The sequence below is a fragment of the Rhinolophus ferrumequinum genome, chromosome 20 (assembly GCF_004115265.2).
Source record: "Rhinolophus ferrumequinum isolate MPI-CBG mRhiFer1 chromosome 20, mRhiFer1_v1.p, whole genome shotgun sequence".
Taxonomy (NCBI): domain Eukaryota; kingdom Metazoa; phylum Chordata; class Mammalia; order Chiroptera; family Rhinolophidae; genus Rhinolophus; species Rhinolophus ferrumequinum.
Window position 1 is genome coordinate 35,189,100 of NC_046303.1, and position 20,398 is coordinate 35,209,497.

At 38.3% G+C, this 20,398-nt stretch overlaps 1 protein-coding gene across 1 annotated transcript in view; it reads right to left on the bottom strand.

The window, feature by feature from the left end:
- Window positions 1-20,398, bottom strand: part of CDK14 (cyclin dependent kinase 14) — a 553,564-nt gene that overhangs the window by 528,815 nt on the left and 4,351 nt on the right. The window contains exon 2 of the mRNA XM_033088529.1: window positions 17,410-17,441. Coding sequence (XP_032944420.1) covers window positions 17,410-17,441 — 32 coding nt within the window. The remainder of the gene's footprint in view (window positions 1-17,409; window positions 17,442-20,398) is intronic.

Consider the following 20,398-nt stretch of genomic DNA (forward strand, 5'->3'; position numbering starts at 1 on the left):
TTACACAATAGTCATAAATAGAATGAAGGGAAACCAGAGAGTGCAGATGGGGCCAAAATTCAGAAAGCTTTTAAAATAAAAAAAGGAAGAAGAAGAAGGAAAGAAAACACAGCCTCAGACAATACTATTTAAGTAAAAGTCTCTGGGTGGAAACTTTGATTTAAGATAAGATGAGACAGTAAAGAAGGAACTTCCTTACACAAAGGTAAATAAACAAACAATAAAAACTACCCAAAATGGCAGGAAGAGCTTTCAGTAAAAACAGAGTCGGGGCGGTCTTTGCTAGGATATTTGGGATAAGAATAATACATCTCCCAAATCACTAAGAAGATTAGGAGGTATTGCCCCACCCTCCACATCCTCACTCCCCACTTAGAAAAGGGACAATTTAGGTGAAAATCGAAAGCACAAATGTGTCATCTCAAATGTTTAATTTTTATCTATCTTGGGAATGAGGAGGGAGAAAACCAAAGATACAATTAGAATTAACCCCAAAACACGTGCTATGGATCACAGCTTGCTTTTCTCCCTATTACGAGCTACAGACTTCTTGAAAGGTCACCATACTGGATCCTCAGTTTTTCTAGATCATTTCAAGGTTAAGTACAGAAAACACATATGCTCTGGATGAGCAAAAACACTACCACACCAACGGACCACACTTTAAGATTTTTTAAAATTTTACTAACAATTGTCACCCCAATAAATTTAAAAAATATAATTAAAAAAAAATGTGCACAGATTAAATTATTTCCAAACTAACCCTCAAGGCATAGGACTTGGGTACTAAGTTACTGACAACGCAAAACATTCGGCCTGTACTGTTTAAGGAGATAAGAAAGAATCCTGAAGGCAAATGCCAGAGGATTGCCAGAACTGGAGTAATAAACACCTACTCTCTAAGTAGGAAAATCAATTTGTTTGCAGCACTTTCGTGTCTCAATTAGCCCCACAGCCAAGAACTACCCTAATACACACTTAGCATTAATTTGCAACTTAAAAGTCACACAATTCAACACTACATGTAACTCAATACCATGTAAATGCAAGAAACTTTCACCGTCCCTTTGAAAAAGCCAACAATCCAGTAGGCCCCTCCCAGCTTCCACTTCAGCGGTCGGCAAGGGGGCGGACTAGGTAACCCCCCCCCCACCCCCGTGCCACCATCTCACTAGCCCTGCGCAGGTTGCTGGACTTCTCTAAACCTCAGCTCCCCCATCTGTAAAGCTAGAAATAATAACGACAAAATTATGAGGACGATTAAAAAATGTACATGACGAAAAAGCATTTAAGGGTAAACGGGGTCAAATAGATGGTGATGGAAGGAGACTAGACTCTGGGTGGTGAACACAATGCAATATACAGATGATGTATCATAGAATCATATGCCTGAAGCTCCTACAATGTGATTAACCAATGTCACCCCAATAAATTTAATTTTTAAAAAGATTTGAAAATTATGAAACATTTAAGGGTTTGTGTGTGTGTGTGTGTGTGTGTGTGTGTGTCAAAATTAATAAATGATTGGTGAATTCCTGTGGTATTCTAAAAGAGAAAAATGAAAAAAAAGAAGTCTTATCTATGAATTATGGAAAGAATCTCACCAAAAAGACCTCAAAAGTGTTGTCAATTTCCTCTTTCAAGAATACTTATTCAGCACACGAGGTACAAAGCACTACGCTGAACCAATGAGAATGAACAAAAACCCACCTAGCTGACAAACCCTGCCAGGGGACATCCCTTCCTGCCAGATATAATCAACACATGGTCACGGAAAGGCCACTGTGATGAGAGAGCTCGGGGGCAGTGGCAGGAGGAAGCCTAAGATTGGACTTCACGGCCTCAGTTTCCCCATCTTTAAAATGAGGAGGTTTCTAAAATGAGACCACCGGTGTCCCATGATAAAGCTAAGCAGGTGCCATATGACCTCAACTTGTGCTCCACAGATATGAGGGCTGACATCAAGAGAAGGATGACACAAGTGTCACTAAGCGTGATGGATGCTGTGAGTAGCAGAATCAAGTCTTATGAAGGAGACTGCTGCTATGTGCCAAGACCTGTTAAAGGATTTACAAGCATTATCTGATTAATCTTCACAATCACTTTGCCAGGTAGAGATTATGATCCTTATTGGACAGATAAGGAAAAAGAGATGCACATAGCTTGGAGGGTGAGGGGAGGGGAATACCAGCCAGAAGACAGGAGAAGAGATCCCAAAGCTCCTGTTCCTGTTTACCACCTGCATCAGAGGGAGAGAGCTCAGGATGGGAAGCCCAGGAAAGCATACAAGAGAGTGTCACAACCAAAGACAGCCGGCACCAATCAACCACTGGAAAATAAAATCTAGAAGACAAGTACCCAGACATCACCTACTGAATCAATAATTCCTGTGACTCATCCACAAATCGGTGACGTTCGCTGATCCCCCAATGGTGATATTAACAGATGTCCCACCAAAAGTTCATAAACATTTTGCCGGTTTATAACTAGACAGAAATACTGTGTGCTAGTTGCAACATCTTGCAGGATATATTTGTGGCTTTCATTACACAAACACTTAATATAGAGACTTTTAAGAGCAAAGAAATGTCAAGAAGATAATGAACAAAGAGGCATATATCTCTTTTAAAAAAATAATAAATTTAAAAATTCTCAAAACAGCCTTCAAATAATTAAACATGATCAATAGTTCTCTAACACAGCATACTTTAAATTCTCACCAAACAAAACTTAAGATAAAACGTACCTGAGGACCCTTTGGTTCTTAAACATCTAGAAGTTGAAATAATCAGTATTTTATGTTCATTAAAATTGCTTATATTGAAAAAATACTCATCTGAGATGTAAAGAATAACAGCTTTAATTTAGAAAGTCATAAGCATCAATAGAAAAAAACTGATAAATACAAGAAAGGAAAAGATTAATAAATCGTTTGCAGATGACATAATTATATACCTAGAAAACCCAAAGGAAACCACTGAAAAATACGGAAACCAACAGAGTTTAGTAAACTAGCAAAACATAAAGTAAATATATAAAAATCTATAGAAGCAGAAACAATAAAATTTGAGTCTCATTCTTAAATTAGTAATTATTTTTTAAAAGATGTCTCAAAATAACATGAATGACAAGTGAAAAAGCTGAGACACAAAGAATTAAAAAACTACTATACTTTATGAAAAGATCTGTATTTTAAAATAAGGACTTGAACAAAAGGACATACCATATTCCTGCATGAAAAAAATAAATAACACTGCAAACTTAAAAGAATATTCTTTTAAAAATATCGAAAGAAAACTTTTTACTAAATATAAAATTTTATTTTTATAAACTTCCATTTTTTTCTATATTATCTGTATTTTTTAATCTTCTCATTAATAGCCAGGTGTTACTTTATATTGTAAAAAAATAAAAAATACGTGTTATAAGCGAGATTAGCACACCACACTAGCCTGTGGCCTCAGAGGTAAAATGCCCAAATGGAAGTGGAAACTAGTCAGAAGCTCTCACATGTACGTTAAATGCTCCCCAAATAAACAGCAGGAAGGGTTGGCAAATACATTCATTTTAAAAGTAAATATTAACTTAATGAGCTTGGTGACCGGAACACTGATTCCGCTCTCTTGAGAGATTCACTTCCCTGCTCCTCATCAAAAAGAAAAAACACTAAGAAAGCACAAATTCACCTACTTCTGAGCCCACTGGTACCACAGAAGAATCTGAAAAATCACTCTACATTTATGTCCTCGAATCTTCCCAACGCAACTGTAAAAGCAGAAGACAATCAATGAGACACATGCCAGAACTAGTCTATGACATGCAGTGGGGAGCATAAGGGCGTTCAAAGACTTTTCTTTTTAGGGGACATATTTCTGCTAATTGCAGGGCAGGGGCCAACCATTATAAAGCATCAACATCTCCTGCCTGTTGCATAGCTCTTCTTCTTCTCTTGCCTGCACCAGTCATGCACCACAAAAGAATTATGTCTGTCATGGTGGAAGGATGGCACAGGCAACCAAATGGTCATAAACAGATCGGACCCACTGCCTGAGCTTTGAAAGGGCTCAGGGGAAGAACGCACAGTGGCTGGCGGCTGAGCCGTTTCCTTCAGACTAGACGGAGCAGACGGTCCATGCCAAGACCAAGCAGTTTCAGGAAAAAAAGGGAAGAACACCCAATGATACTGGAAGCATGGAGAAGATAAGAAAGGGAGAAAGAAAAAAAAAATGGGTCCATTTTCTCAACACCCATTTACCAATAAAAAGGAATACAAAGCATTCAATGTCTCTCTCCATGCCCACCTAAAACCTTTCTTTTTTCTTACTAATATGTAAATACCGGGGGTGGCAAAAAAAGTATACATATGACTTGTATTCAACTTTTGTTATCGGTATATATTGGGTATTACAATTTTAATACAGTTTTTTTTCCTTTCTTAAAATGTGTATACTTTTTTTTGGCACCCTCTGTATTTAAAAGCTCTATCTGTTTCCTCTAGATTTTTAATCTTCACAAAGATTTCAACAGTCACAATATGAAATAAAAATGAAGCTAGGATCCCTTCACAGGCACAAGCGAATAATCGAAATGTATATATAGTCAAGATTTGAAGAGAAAGAATGAATTTATCATCTGATATATCCTGTTCAATATTAACTACGTGCCTTATTTAAGGAAGGCAATTTACACCCTTTGAAAGATCTTCTGACACCATTTTTTGAACATGCCAGTTAACACACCTACCAGCACTGCTCTCATAATGCCTCCCACCTCGAACCAATCTGTAGGCAGCCTGCTGATCCATGGTACCTAATCCAACCGTGAACCTTCTGTAACCTTCATTGTCTGCAGAGCCCTGATGTCTAATTGGAAATTTGTATTAAACTATTACTACTAGAAGGATCACGCTTGTATTTCAAACAATTCCACCCAATCCCCACCCACTTCCAAACAAAAAACAATACAAGCAATGTAAAGAGTAACTGAGAAACGAGACCTTATTGATCTCCCACTAACTAACCCTGTTCTGGTCAGCAATTTATTTCATCTCCCTGGACCTCAGTTTCCCCTGGGTAAAATGGGTGTAATTGGCTCAGAAATGACATACGCGTACATCTACTGCAGGAATCTTTTAGGTTCACTTCCTCTTCTGCCTGGTTAGGAAAACCATTCATCTATTAGAAATACTAATAATTATCAGTTGCATATGAGAACTTTAGGTCAATTGCCCATGTACTCGTGTACACTGCATACCACACCCATACTGCTTGTGAGTGGTTTTCCCCTTCTCCCGGGAAGCAGCCCAGGAAAATACTAAACACATACTGGAATCACAGAGACTAGGTTGGAATCACGGATTAAACTACTTTCTAGCTGAGGGGCTTTGAGCAAGTCACAACTTCAGTGCACGTCAATTTTCACATTGTCCTTTTGTTGTATTTCCTTTTTTCAGATGTTTCCCCCATGCAGAGAACAGATACGCTTTGCAAAGCTGAGATTATACTCTATATACAATGGTTGTTTTCACTTAACATTTTAATTTGTATTTTTTGCTATTTAATGTTTTATAAATTTTCTGCAATGAGCATTGCTCGTTTTAATAGCAAAGACTAAAATTATTCAGTGAAAAAGATGTAATTGTGATAAGAAGGAAAAACGCTGAACCTGAAAAAAAGTCTAGGGGGCGTTCAATATGCCTATGTTGCCTGAAAAAAATATTCAAATGAAGGGAAATGTATATATAAAACAATATAATGAGGAAAATAAAAGGAATGCCGTAGATACTAAAAGTGAATCATCTGAAATTGTTGTCATCCAATTAATGTCATTCATATGGGTTTTAAGATTTTTATCTTCCAATCACTGTGGAAAAATTAATGTAAAGCAGACCAGTACATCTTGCAAAGTATATATTTATTTATATTTTCCTTTTATGACTAAAGCACCTTTTTGTTGCATATGTAACACATCATTTAGGTAAAATAATGCAAACCTCTTGGGGAAAGTTCTGAGCTCAATTAGGGCATCCGGGGACAGGCCATATGTTACCAAGCATTTTGCACACCTGAACCCCAATATCTAATGACCCAAGGATGCTCACTTATAAAATTAAATAGTCTGCCTTTTAAGAGAAGAAAAGCAAGTACCGCAGAATCTTGCTCCATCATATTCACTTAAGACGATATGAAAGAGCTATGTAGCTGAAGATTTCAAGAAAACAAATGAGCACCCATAACTCAAAATGAGCTGTAATTCATGCCTTGAATGACGATTACTAACACACAATTTTATCTCAATCTTATCTCTTCCTTATCTATAATTTTTAATTAATACAATTTTCATTAAAATTGAAAAAATAACCGTTAAGTTATCCTTCTTCATTTTTATCTGTTGTAGAATAATGTCTACTTAGCCCTTCCTTTGTTTAAAATTTCGTTATCACTGTCTTAGTTTTTCTTTTGGCTAAAATATCTGGAAAATTAGTGTGATATTAAGAAATACACAATTGTAGAATTAGGAATATATTTTCTGAACCAAAAATCAGGATGCATGATCTGAAATCAAGAACTATTCGGAAAAATTCAGACTGCATGTGACTGTACCAATATCCATCTTTAACTCCTTTCCAGTAGTTCAGTAACAGATATTTTAGAAGAGTCACCCTCCATCATTTTTATCATCCGAACACACTTGTGGGATATGACAGACTCTCACAAAATAACCCTGGCCTAACTGCAGCAGCAGTGTTCTCGAGGTGTGATTTTTAGGTTAGGGGAAGTGGGGAAGCCTACACCAAAACCTTCAGGGGATGCTTGGAAAACTCTCACCTTCCAGGCCTATCACTGTTTCATAAAGCTGGTGCTCTTTTTGAAAATCCTTTAAAACAGAACAAATAATGCACTCAGGTAACTAAGTTACAGTCATAGCCCAGCCTTAAGGCAAGGAACAGACTAGAAGAACATATTTCAGTTTGTTTCCACCACGATGTACGTCATGGTGATAATTTCATACTTGGTACATTCCACATGGACAAACTGGCACAAGCCAAATTCCTGATACTCTAACTGCAACGCAGCCCTTTTCTTTCCAACTCAAGAAAATACATCAAAACATGATCGAGAGATTGACATCAATCTACTGTACATTTTTTTCATTATTTGAATACTTCAATATTTCAGCTGATCAGAACAAGGTTAGAACAACGTGTTTGAGGTCAGCTAGACTGGAATGGTAACTCCCAAACACTGAACGTGAAGACACCTTCTAGAATCACACTTTACAGACATCTCACATGAGGGTACCCACAGATTGAGAAAACACAAGCACATGGAATTAGTGACTCTAAGACTCCCTGGGATCTCTGTCCAACTTCAAGTCTCTCTTAACACTTACAAGACTGACTTACCAGCCTGGAAAAAAGTATATCAGTGAAAAACCAAATATATAATCTACCTGATACAACTTTGGCTGACTATACGTACAACTACATGTTGAAATAATTTTTTCTACTTTATTTTAACTGGTCATAAGAGCCTAAAATTTTTTTTCCACACATTCCTTACCCATGCACATAAGTTTTAATGTCATAGAAGTTAATAAGCAGCTATTTTAATAACCACGATGTTCGTTTTGCCATGATGTTCGTTTACATCTGAATGATTATATCCAAAATTTTTATACATAAAAATGTCATTTATATACAAAGCAGCTCAAATTGTTATTAGCACACACATAAAATAGTCAAAATATCAACTTTTTGTTTTTTGTGGATTTCTGACACATTTTGGAAAACTTGAAATCAATTAATGCAGCGAAAGAGTTAAAAGATTTACACATGAAAAAAGACTTACACATAAAAACAATTAATCTCATTAGTAAAAAATTAAGCACATGTTGCACTGTAAGATACTGTACTAAAAAGTACTGCCATATATTGTGATAAACAAAAATTTTAAGAAAATCTCCAGGTTCACATGCTTAAACAAAGAAAAGGGAAGAAGGGAGGGAAAAGGGGAGAGGAAGGGACAAAGGGAGGGTGGGGAGGAGGGAGGCAGAGAGGCAGAGAGGGAGGGAGGAAGGAAGGAAACAGAGGGAAGGGAAGGGAAAGGGGAGTAGTGGAGGGGAGGAGAAAGGAGGAAAGGGGAGGGGAGGGAAGGGAAGAGGAAGGAAAACAGGCAAAAAAAATGAAAGAAAAGAAAATTTAAAAACTAAAAAACAAATTGAAAGAATAACCAGAATCAACTTTACATATTGAAAATAAAATATCTTCAGAAGGAAAAATGGAGTATTCCTTCAATTACTGCCTTTACATGCTGAAAGAGCTCTTTCAAGAAACCTGACACTGATGTACCCTGGAGAACTCAAGCTTGCAAAATTGAGAGCGACTTGCCGGTTTCCAATTTTTTGTAATTGTGCCTTCCGTAAATTTTATGACATAAAGAATAAGAAGAGTTAAGTGTGTTTTAGACTATAAAAATGTTTAATGAATGTATCCCTCAGAGGATGATTTAGAAAGGTAAGTCTGTCACAGTGACAGCACACTCCAGATCAAACACAGACCACAATTCCAGTCTTCAAACACCCTGACCTACCGTGTTTCCCCGAATATAAGACCTAGCTGGACAATCAGCTCTAATGCATCTTTTAGAGCAAAAATTAATATTATATAAGACTGGGTATAATATAATATAATATAATACCGGGTCAATATAATATAATATAACATAATATAATTTAATCTAATATACTACCCGATCTTATATAATATAATATAAGACCAGGTCTTATATTAATTTTTGCTCCAAAAGACGCATTAGAGCTGATTGTCCGGCTAGGTCTTATTTTTGGGGAAACATGGTAGTGAGCACACAATAGAGTATACAGATGTCATATTATAGTTGCACACCTGAAATTGATACAATGTTATTAACCAATGTTATCCCAACAAATTTAATTTAAAAAGAAAGAAAATCTTTTGACCATAAAAAAAGAATGACACTTCTTTGATCTTACCAAAAAAAAAAAAAAATCGTGAACCCCACCCCTCCCACCCGCTTAGCTGACTTCAATTATCATATGGCTCTTAGAATAAGGGCCATCTCAAACACAACCAAGCAGTTTAAGGATTTGTAGATTATAAATGAGTGGCTCAAATATCAGTCGAAGGAAAATGGGTAGCTGAGCCCATTTTGTACTTGCTGAAGAAAATCGTTAAGTACCTAGGCTGTCTGAAGAGACTTCTTACACCAAAGGTCAGCTTTCTGCAAAGGAATTCAAACATACACATCAAAGCACTACCCCAAAGGGCACACCAACTACCCTTCCAGGGAAACTTCCTATAGGCTAATGGGCCTGTCCATCAGGAGGCACAGTGCTCTGGAGGAGAAACAGGACACTCGCTACTCATGCCCTCCACGTCAGTCCGTAACATTCCGTCTTTGGGGAATTAAGAATATGAAAGTGACTAATTCTCCCAAATGTCATACATTTTGCATTTGGGGACATCAACTTGCCCTCCGAATCTTTACCCAGACATGCTGGCCACTGTCTGGGACTAGACATAATGATGGTAATTATGACCACCATAATTAGGGAGATGGCAAACGAGATCAAACATTTATAGAAAGGAAAAACTGAAGCACAGAAAATTTCAAGCATCTGAAAATTTCCACTACATTTCCAATGAGAGAATTGAGAAGGAAGTAACGTTCTTTTTCAGTTATGCATCCAAAATGTTGAAGCTGAAACCTAATGCTTAGTGAATTACTGGCATAATCAGAGAACAGTCTGGACATTTCTAGACATCTGGCATGCAATAGGTTCATATCAGGCAGGACTGGCAGACATGACCATGGTGAAAATAAATAGGATGTAAAGTAATGTAAAATCTTACTGTAAAGAGTGCGATTGAATCTGTGCCCAAGCTCAATACTGCAAGGTGACAGAAGCTGGCCAACCTGCAAAGGCCAGTAGGATTAAATTCTGTGAGAATGACTGGTTTGAGAGTTGGGTTCAGAGCATATCCAGAGCCTCACATAAAACAGACATCAATAAATACTTGATATATACATCTTTGAATTGAAGGGAATTATGACAAGAAAGAAGTGTGGGGAAGGTGGGAGTGGAGGAGTGAGAAATGGAACAGTGAGATCAATTAAGAGGTTACTGGGATAAAACAGGTAAAAGTGACAAAGTCCTGAAATAAGGCCATGGCAGGGGGAATGACAATGAAGACATTAAAATAAGAGATGACTGTTTGATAAGGGTGGAAAGGTAGACAAAAAGATCGTGAATGGCCTTGAAAGCCAAGCTAGGAGTTTGGACTTGAACGTGCAGCTGACAGGGAGCTTTTAAAGGATTAAGCAGGAGAAGAGCATGATTTGTATTTCCGAGCTGTCATTGTGTTGGAACAGGAGACAAGCAGGGAGGCCAGTGAGACCAGACTACCTCAAGTCCTGGCAAGACAGGATGAGGCTGAACATGCACCTCCGCAGTGGGATGGAGATGGCAGGAGGGCACAAGAGCCGAGCCAATGTCTGGATGGGGGCTTGGAGGGAAGTGTAGGATGCTGCCAGGTTTCTGCCTTGGAAAGTCATGTGGCTGTTAAAGCCAGTCACTGAGACAGGAAAGAGAATAGGTACAGGTTTATGAAATATATGCATTAGTCATGTTTTGTAAGTGCTGAGATTGAGGTGACTAGGAGATGCAGAGGCAGAAACGTCTAAATGGGCAGCTGGTTCCCTAGGAGTGGAGCTCAGGACAGAAAGCTGAGTCAGCCACACAGACGTGAGTATAATGACGGAGTGGCCAAAAGCAAGGGATACACAAACCACTAGAGGAGAACATAAAAACATGACCACAGAGGGTTCGGTTGTGACGAAAAGAGATGGGGGAAGATTTAACGATGCTCAGAGCCCACGGGGAAATACCTATAAAAAGGAAGAGACAGGAAATGCAGATAAGACAGAATCAATGACGCCAGTTTCTGGTATGGAAAGGAGGGAAAGGAATCCAGAGGACAGGAGGAGGTCTCCCCTGAAATAGGAGAGAGGACCCACCTCTGAGGGGGAGGGGGAGAGGCAAGGGGAGTAAAACTGGAGCAAACCGAGGTGCGTGTGTGGGCAGGGTGCCGACTCCTGACAGTAGGAAGGCAGTGGGCGCACTAGTCCAACAGTGTCCACCAAAAATTTCTACGTAGACGTCTTCACCCCCAGTGCCTCCAAATGTGATCTTCTTTAGAAACAAGGTTGTTGCAGATATAATTAGTTAAATTAAGAGGAGATCACCCTGGAGTAGGGTGGGCTCCTAATTCAATATGACTGATGTCCTTATAGAAAGGGGAAATTTTGGATACACAGACACTCATTGAGGAAAGACGATGTAAAGACGTGCAGAAAGAAGACGGCCCTCTACAAGCTAAGGAAAGAGGCCCAGAAGAGAGCCTTCCTTCACAGCCCTCAAAGGAACTGAGACAGTCAATTTCCGTTGTTCAGTTTGTAGTAATTTTCTATGGCAACCCTAGCAAACTGATACAGAGAGAAAGTCATCTACTAAAAGGAGGAGGGCTGAGGAAGGAAACTCGAAGGTCTGAGGGGAGTGGAAAGGTTTCGGCAGAAAACAGGCCAGCCACACAGTACAGGACTGTGCACAGTTGCCTTAGGTTCCAGCTAAGGCCGGAGACGATAAATTTATTTATAGAGTGATTTCCTCAAGCAGCTCTTGGCAGCCAGTGGATGAGAGGAAAAGATGCCAGGTTAAAATCAAGGGCTGGCAGAGGAGATTACAAGCGAAGTACAAAGGGGTAAGGCCATGAGCATCCTGGCACAGGAGCGATGCACCAGGAGAGAACAGAGGAGGGGGCTGGGTGAGGGGCTGGCAGGATGGGCTAGAGCAGGCAGAGGACGGGTCATCGGGAAACCGGGAGCCAGCGAAGAAGAGGCAGAAGGAGTGCAGCAGGCGTGAGAGAGCTGGGAAGGAAAGACCGTTGCTGGGGTTTAATATCTTAGATGAGGAAGTCAGGGAAGTCTAAAGCTAGACCCTTGTATACGGCATATACGGCATATACGTCATTCGTATAGATGTGGACGCCTCCTGTGATGGCGATCTGACGATGGCGACGATGATGATGGTGGTCAGGATGAGAAAAGGCTGCAACAGCTTCTACCACCCCCAGTGTGTGGAAAGGAATGAACAGGAGTACCCCCAAACCGTATTTGTACCTAACCGCTCGACTCGCATTCTCACAAAAGTCACTGCCACATTTACAGCAGGTATTAGTTACATCTTTACACAAAATAACAAAGAAGGACGTGGACTAGAAGCTGAGACCCATGTACACTGCCCCCGTCCATCTCACAAAATGATGACATTAAGCAGAGAGGAAGTGTAAGTTAATCTATAAGAATGTACTTGAAGAAGTGACAGATCAGATGTCAAGATCGGAAGATATTTTATACGCTTGATTCGTATTTTCCTAGGGTACAAAAAAATAAATAGCTGGAAGATGCCAAAATAAGTGTTGGCAGCCCTTTCTGATGCATAAACATGAAACAAATGAGCAGAGCAGAGAATAATCAGAAAACTCATAAATGACCACCCTTTTTTTTTTAAACAAATAAGTGCTTAGTCATCTGGATTGTATATCATAAACCAATGAAACTCTTCACATCTCAAAGGTTGATTTCAATTGCTAAATTTTTTTGTATTTCTACCCAAAGAGCCAAACACTTGCTGCTGACAACTTATCTGAGCTAAAATAACAGAGGCAGGAAGCAGAACTAAAACTACCCGATTTACCATTTTAATTTATGCACAAGAATCATTCATGAATTGCTGTGGCTTTAAACACTGCCAACTCTTTCCATAACACATATGTTTACACTTAATTGGTACTCTTTGCTTCCAAAGTTCAAAAAGTTTTGTGTGTGGCAATTTTACATTGGGGTAGATTAACCGTATTTCTGACCTTTTATATTTTAGGCATCATGATAATTTTAAACAAGTCATAAAATCAAAAAATAAGATTCAAAAATTTACTTGAGTCATGTAGCTACTGTTCGCTGCTCCAAGAAGAATGGGACCACTCAGGGGATCTGCCCTGGGCATTTACTGGGGACCAAAAGATGAGAAAGAAATCTGGAAAGTTCTGGATGCACTAGTATCACAGATATAAAGTTCACACTTACTAGAAGCTCTCATCACAATGTCACCAAAATCACTGTATCCACTTAAAATTATGACACAAAAGAGCAATCTTCTTTCATCCTTTAATCTGGCTTAACCATTTGTTTCTCCAACAATTATTTACTTAGCCCCTTCCTTTTGTCCATGTACTATGCCAAACCCTATGGCTACAAAGATCAAGAAGTTTTGTAAGGAACAACAACAAAAGCACAAACTAAAACCAATAAAATTTTACTTGGGATATCCTTTACAAATCACTAGCCTATCCACATCAAAAGTGTAAACCCACAGCACATAAAATGCTTCATATTTGAATAGGGGCCCAGATACACAATGAATTAAGGGCAAAATGAACATCCTTAACGCATCCTCTCTCCAAATATGATGGCTTCGCCAAAATTCTCTATTCTAACAAAATTGCCTGTCATTGTAATTTCTGAAGCCCTCAATAGTTAACTTCCCAAGTGCCTCCATTTCTCTCTACAACAAGCATTAGCACGCAGTTCCTGAATACAATTCCGGGCTGCTTATGAAAATTACCAGTCATGGTATTTCTGCCTATTTAAGAACCGATAAGTAAATATACTTTTTCAAATAAGTCCATATTTCTTTTTCTCCTCTGTTCAAAATCAAACATTTATACACATCCTAGAGAAATCCTCCACATAAACTAGCGAGTAGCAACTAAACTCCAGCTCCTTGAGATAAGGAGCCCTCCAGCTCATAAATACCGAGTAAGAAGAAAGGTGCCTCACCTTGATGCCTATCTAAGAAGCTGACCCAGACCCCAGGTTTCAAGATTCAAATCTTCATTGAATTCCAACACACTAGAATTCCCCCACCTTCAAGAGGAAGAACACAAAATGAGTTCAAGAAAACTTCTACCACTATAATCTGAAGATGCTTGTAGAAGAAGTCAGTGACGTTCTGTTTATATATATATAACAGACCCGAAGCTCTTTTCTGAGCTTGGTAAAGTTGTAATTTTATGTTGATTGTTATATAAGATTCTATCCTACATTTAAAGATGCTGACAAATTTGAAGATCATAGTCTAGCTGATTGGTTTCACAAAGGAGAAACTGAGCCCTGAGTAAATTAAATGACTGGCCCCCATACCCAGGAACTGGCAAATGAGAATCCACATTGTCTGACACTCAGTAAAACAGTCTCTCTCCTTAATCTGCAACAGGCATTTACTCATATTCAACAGATATTGACTGAACGTTAACATGTGCAAAACACCCAAGGGATTAAGAAGCTGCATGCAGTCACCCTCCCAAGAAATCTAAACCACGGTAGGTTTCAGACAACTTTCACAGTTTTTATTAATATGCAAATCATCTCACAAAACCTTATATGGTATTTTAGAGGAATATCTGAGAGTACTGCTCCTCAGAGGCATGATTCTTAAGTTTGAACTAAATCCGCCCACCCTCTTCGTAGCCCTCCCAACCACAGGAGGTGGATGTCATGGGGGCAGCATCGAGGAGAGGGAACAGGAAGACAAGGGCAATAATAAAACCAGTCATGAGACATTTACTATGTGATCATCACTATTCTAGAACCTTCGTATACTCCGTTTATTTAATCCTCACAATAATTTTATAAAAGGCTTGGAAAGAGTCAGTCAATTGCTCTCGAGAGGATGATTGAGTTTGGGTTTGTTTACACGACTTGACGGCTACTATCTCCCAGGTTCCTGACCCTGGGTCTTCCTCTGAGTAACGGGGAACTATCTGGCCTCTCTGTACCTCAGTTTCTTCATCTATGAAATGATGAAGTGGGACATGTGACCATTTCAATGGCTCTTCCAAGTGTAGGATTGTGTGATTTATTGATTTGAGGTATTTAACCAATCTCTGTGGTACAGAGGAAGGAAAACACTTTGTAAGAGTTAAGGATAATTCTGTCCCAAATTACAAATTGTAGACTTTGCGCAGAGGTTTCAGGGTAATGAAGATAGATAATTACAGGTTTGATTTATATGTGGTCGGACAATTAAGTTCGTGAACTTGTTGCAATGATGTTGCTATCCTTTTATGATCTCAGAGGGATTATTCGTTATGAATTTGTACCAACTGGACAAACAATTAACCAAGTTGACTATTTGGAAGTGCTGAAAAGGCTGCGTGAAAAAGTTAGACGACCTGAACTTTTCGCCAACATTTCATGGCTCTTGCATGATGACAATGCACCAACTCACGCAGCACTGTCTGTGAGGGAGTTTTTAGCCAGTAAACAAATAACTGTATTGGAATACCCCCCCTACTCACCTGATCTGGCCCCCAATGACTTCTTTGTTTACCCCAAAATAAAGGAAATATTGATAACATTCAGGACACCGAGGGTAATACGATGACAGCTCTGATGACCATTCCAGAAAAAGAGTTCCAAAATTGCTTTGAAGGGTGGACTAGGTGCTGACATCGGTGCATAGCTTCTCAAGGGGAGTGCTTTGAAGGTGACCACAATGATATTCAGCACATTTTCTAGGATGTGTTTGCCAACTTAATTGTCCGACCTCATACATCCTTAACTTTCATCTAGGCTCCAGCCTCAGAGTTTTTTGAAAGCTAATGTCACAGCCACATGACAGAATAAAATACAATCATTAACAACGACATTTAAACCAAACAGAGGTTTTGTACATTCCTACTGGTGATTAGGAGTCAAATATAAAAGCACGGGGAAATACGTACAGGTGAAAATAAAAAAAGGGTATATATGGGCTGTGGTATTTTTTGTTTTTTAACAGGAGTAAAAAAACAAAAAGACCTTTCAACAGTGGTTGCCGCTGGATAACAGAATTTGGGAGATTTTTTCTTCCTACTTTTCCTTATTTTTCTTTTTTATGTAACCTTAAATTACCTCCCTAATTAGGGGGAGACTTTTCTTAATAAAAAGAGACAAGGTGCTCAATATTCCCCCACTGATTTCTTTTGAGAAGAAAGAAAATACTCTCCTAAAAACATCTCAGTACCACTGCCGTAATTCCAGAAATACAGGTTTAGAAGAGAACATCATTATTACCTACTACACATGGGGAAGAGAAGATTTCTCTATTGCTTCAGGCCTAGAATAGCTAAGTTTTATAGGCTGTTTCAGGAATGCTGGCAGGGGAAGTGACTTTGGAGTCCAGGGACACACAGCTTTGCAGAACTGGGCCCGGAAAAAAAAAAAGAGCAGGTGCATCAGACGAAGCAGCAGACCGTGAGAGGCAAATGATGCTGGCCTCATCCAGAAATCCCAGTCTGGAGCAGGTTCTCCCTGAGTGGTCCTGCCCTGCAGGCAGCACAGCGAGCCACATAGCCAAGGGGACTTTTCATGAGCACAAATGTCCTTTCCTCTCTGAAGCACTACAGCCGAGGGAGAACAGGTAGCATACTTCATGGAATCTGTTAAACCAAACAGCCACACCAAACTAATCTATGCTTTCATTAGGTTGCAGGATAAGCACCTAGTATAGATACATCTGTATTCACATAGTATAAACATGAGATACACATATACACATGGCCCAGTTTACAACACAGATTAACTACTGTGGCTTTGGATGGCGACAATGAAGCGCCACTCTATAGCACTCTTGAGAACATTTCGTAAACATATTATTTCTCTGGTGATTCCTACTGATGCACCAAAAAACTCTGGAAAGAGTACAATTGAAAAATCACATTCAGAATGCTATTAATTACATATAACCCCTCTGCCTTACTTGAACAGGCTTTTCTGCTACTTTGTAACAAGTAGATAAAGACAGATCTGTCTGATACACAAAGAATAGGAAAACTAGAACGGGAAAAGTCAGCTCCTCCTTTGGGAGTCTGACAGACAATATGTGGCGTCAACATCGCATCACGACCTGATTCAGAGAGGGGCTGCAAGGAAGTCATGGTGCCCAACTTACCAACAGTTCCAGACCAGCCCTGAGCACCCCCATCACGTTGGGTTGTGCCAGCACTGCCACCATCAAGAGGGCAACAACACAAAAGCCTGTGGTGTCTTTTGTTTGTCAATTTAAAAAGATATATTTATGTTGATTGCTACCAAAATTCATTTGAATGATTATTTTAAATTGGAAGACAATATATTGTAACTAAAGAGATGTCACTTCTTTTTTTTAAGGCATTATTTTTTTCTGTTTCTAAGTGCAAAGTTGGCACCTATTGACTTTACCTGGCAGTAATTAAATACATCTAACATTAGATAAAGAAATTTAACCTACCTCATCAAAGGTGGTGTCATCTTTCTTCAAAGCTATAAAATAAAAAGGGAAAGGAAACAGTTATTGTGAAACATCACAAAGAGACAAAATATCTAAGATCTAGAAAGCAGAAAAAAAAAAAAAACCCAAAGCAGTATGGTGTTTTCATTTCAGAAAGTAAAACTGTACCCCAACCTGAATAACAATGTTATGATACAAACAGGAAAACTGCAAATAAGAGAGAGAATTGCACAGCATGCATCTTTGTGAAGCACTCTCATAAATATGTAAATGCTACTGTCCTCCCAAGTATGGAAAAGAAGTATGCATATCTTTCCCTTATCTCTTCTTTAGTAGGAAAATGTTTTAATGAAAGGATGAAAGAATCAAAAAGTAATCTTAAAGAAATTTCCCCTTAAACTTCTGGGTTTTGAGCATATGTCATTATGCATGGTGTATGGACCTCCCACACCAATTGTTAAGATGACACTCACTCTACACAGAGCCCTGAATGACATTTTCCTGCTGAGAAAAGTTTAAGTATAGTGATGAAAGACCAAGCATGTAAAATAGGCGGTACAGAAACATAATTCAAACATTTCAACATAATAAACTTTATAACAAAGTATCACCAAAGGAAAGAATACATTCAGAATATTTTATAGTAACTAGCGAATACCTGAAATTTATTTTAAATATACATGGCGTCAGAACTAGAATTTTATTACTCTAAAGAGAATGAGAAATATTTCATACATAGTTGGCAAACGCGGAGTTCCTTAAATCCCACAATTACTTAGAATGTTTCATATTAAGGTAAATGTACAAAGTAGCCAATTTAGCTGCAACCACTAGTTGGAGAAATGTTTCAAATGGGTGGAATTCTGCATAGGTATTTACTGGTCTATACCTGATAGTTCTATTCCAGATACAAGCACTTGGGTAGCTCCTACTTAGAAAGCTATGTTCTGACAAAAGCAATGGAAAGCAAATTATTCTGAGAGAAGCCATGTGTCTAAACTGAAGTTATCATATCAAAATTTACATTATATAGTCAGCAATCTTGAAAAAGTTATTTTTTCTGTTTCACACTATAACTTTGTCTTTTTAAAACATCAAGAAGTATGGGGTTGTGGTCTTGAGTTAAGGGGGACGAGGGCAGGTTGAGGAAGATAAAATACTTCTGAAAGTTTAATTCTTAATCTTTCCCTTTTGCCTAAGAAACTGATCTGTAAGAGATTTCTCTATTTCCTTTATTAGAGAATAATTTCTTCTGAATGGAAAATTAAAAAACAGTCCTTAGTCCCTGTGTCAAATGGCTTATCTCACATTCAATTACACATATTTTATTATGTATTTGACTAAACTTGCATTAAATTTAAAATAACCTATTTTGATAGAAAGATATGAGATCCTAGATGTTCTTAATGGTTAGGGTTAGTCCTTAATGGTTACATTTTAACTTAGAATGTGAAACTTCTCCTCTAGGACGCTTTCTTTAAATACCAGTCGACAATATTACTAGATTAAACCCCTCACTCCTTCAACCCATGGCACATTATTTAATTAACATACTTGACTAGTGATTCTGTTATAAAATATTAATGACATATGTAAATACTGACAAGTTGGTCCATCTAAAAAACACAATTTTTTGGCATAAGAAATGGTTACCTCATTGATTTGAAAAACAAAGTCAATTATTGTACAGCCTCATACCTAGCACATTTAACAAAAATTAATTGAAAACACATTATGGGGCTGCCATGGAAGATGCAAACAGCAGCAAGCTTATAATTCACAGCACACACTTTTAAATATATTTACTTTGGACATGATAAAAGTTCTGGAAATTCAGCCACATTTCTTCTTAAACAAAGCATCCAGTAAGAACTCCAGCTGATACTATCACTTAGAGAATTGCAAATAAGGAATGAAGACCCTCAAGTTAAAAAATGAAGAAAGCAGAAAACTAGAATGTCTTCAACACCCAGACTGGACTATTTATTTCCTTTTTGCCCCCTACCAATTTCCCCAACATTCTGGATAAAGGGGTGGGGTCTATAGGTAGAAAGAAAAGGAGAAATTAATTGCAGTGTTTTATTTAAAATATAAGGAGCAGGAGGGCAGATTCTCAAGGCCAGGATATAACGGAGGAGAACATTTTAAGACCAATTAGTCTATCACTTCATTTAAGCCCTTCATTGCTAACACCTTCCAGTTTCTTCTAAATATTGAATCCTTGCCCTAAACAGAGTTAATAATAACAACAAAGGCCAATCATAGGTGTCATCACCAAATACTTAGCAGGTCACTGATGAATAAACTCTGACCTAAACAAGCACACAACATCTCATTATCGATTACATTCCCTGATTGTCATTAATCATTCATGTAAATACAAACCAACAATTTGAGGATATCATGGAATAACAAGCCTACCCTGTTTCCCCGAAAATTAGACCTACTCAGACAATCAGCTCTAATGCGTCTTTTGGAGTAAAAATTAATATAAGACCCAGTCTTATATTAGATAAGACCGAGTTTTATATTATAGTAAAATAAGACTGGGTCTTACATTAGTTTTTGCTCCAAAAGACGCAGTAGAGCTGATTGTCCGCCTAGGTCTTATTTTCGGGGAAACACGGTATTACATGTATCTGGGTTAACAAAGGGGTATGCATTAAACCATTTAAGATACTCAGATATTCTATTCAGTCCTCTGCACAGACATTGCTTCCTCTAGAAAGCTTTCCACAATCTCACCAAGACTAAAGTGGTGTCCCTCCTATGTTCTCTGATAGCAAATTATGCTAATCTTCATGGTAGAATTTGTCACTCTATACATATTGTCAATGCCCATTCACTGACCTGTCTTCTCTTAAAGCCCTTGAGGACAAGGACAGGTAACAGTGGTCTCTGGATCTGAATGCCAGCACATATCTACAACAGAGGCGGTACTCGATAATTACTTTTTGAATTTCTGACTTATACCTCAATGGCAAAAAGA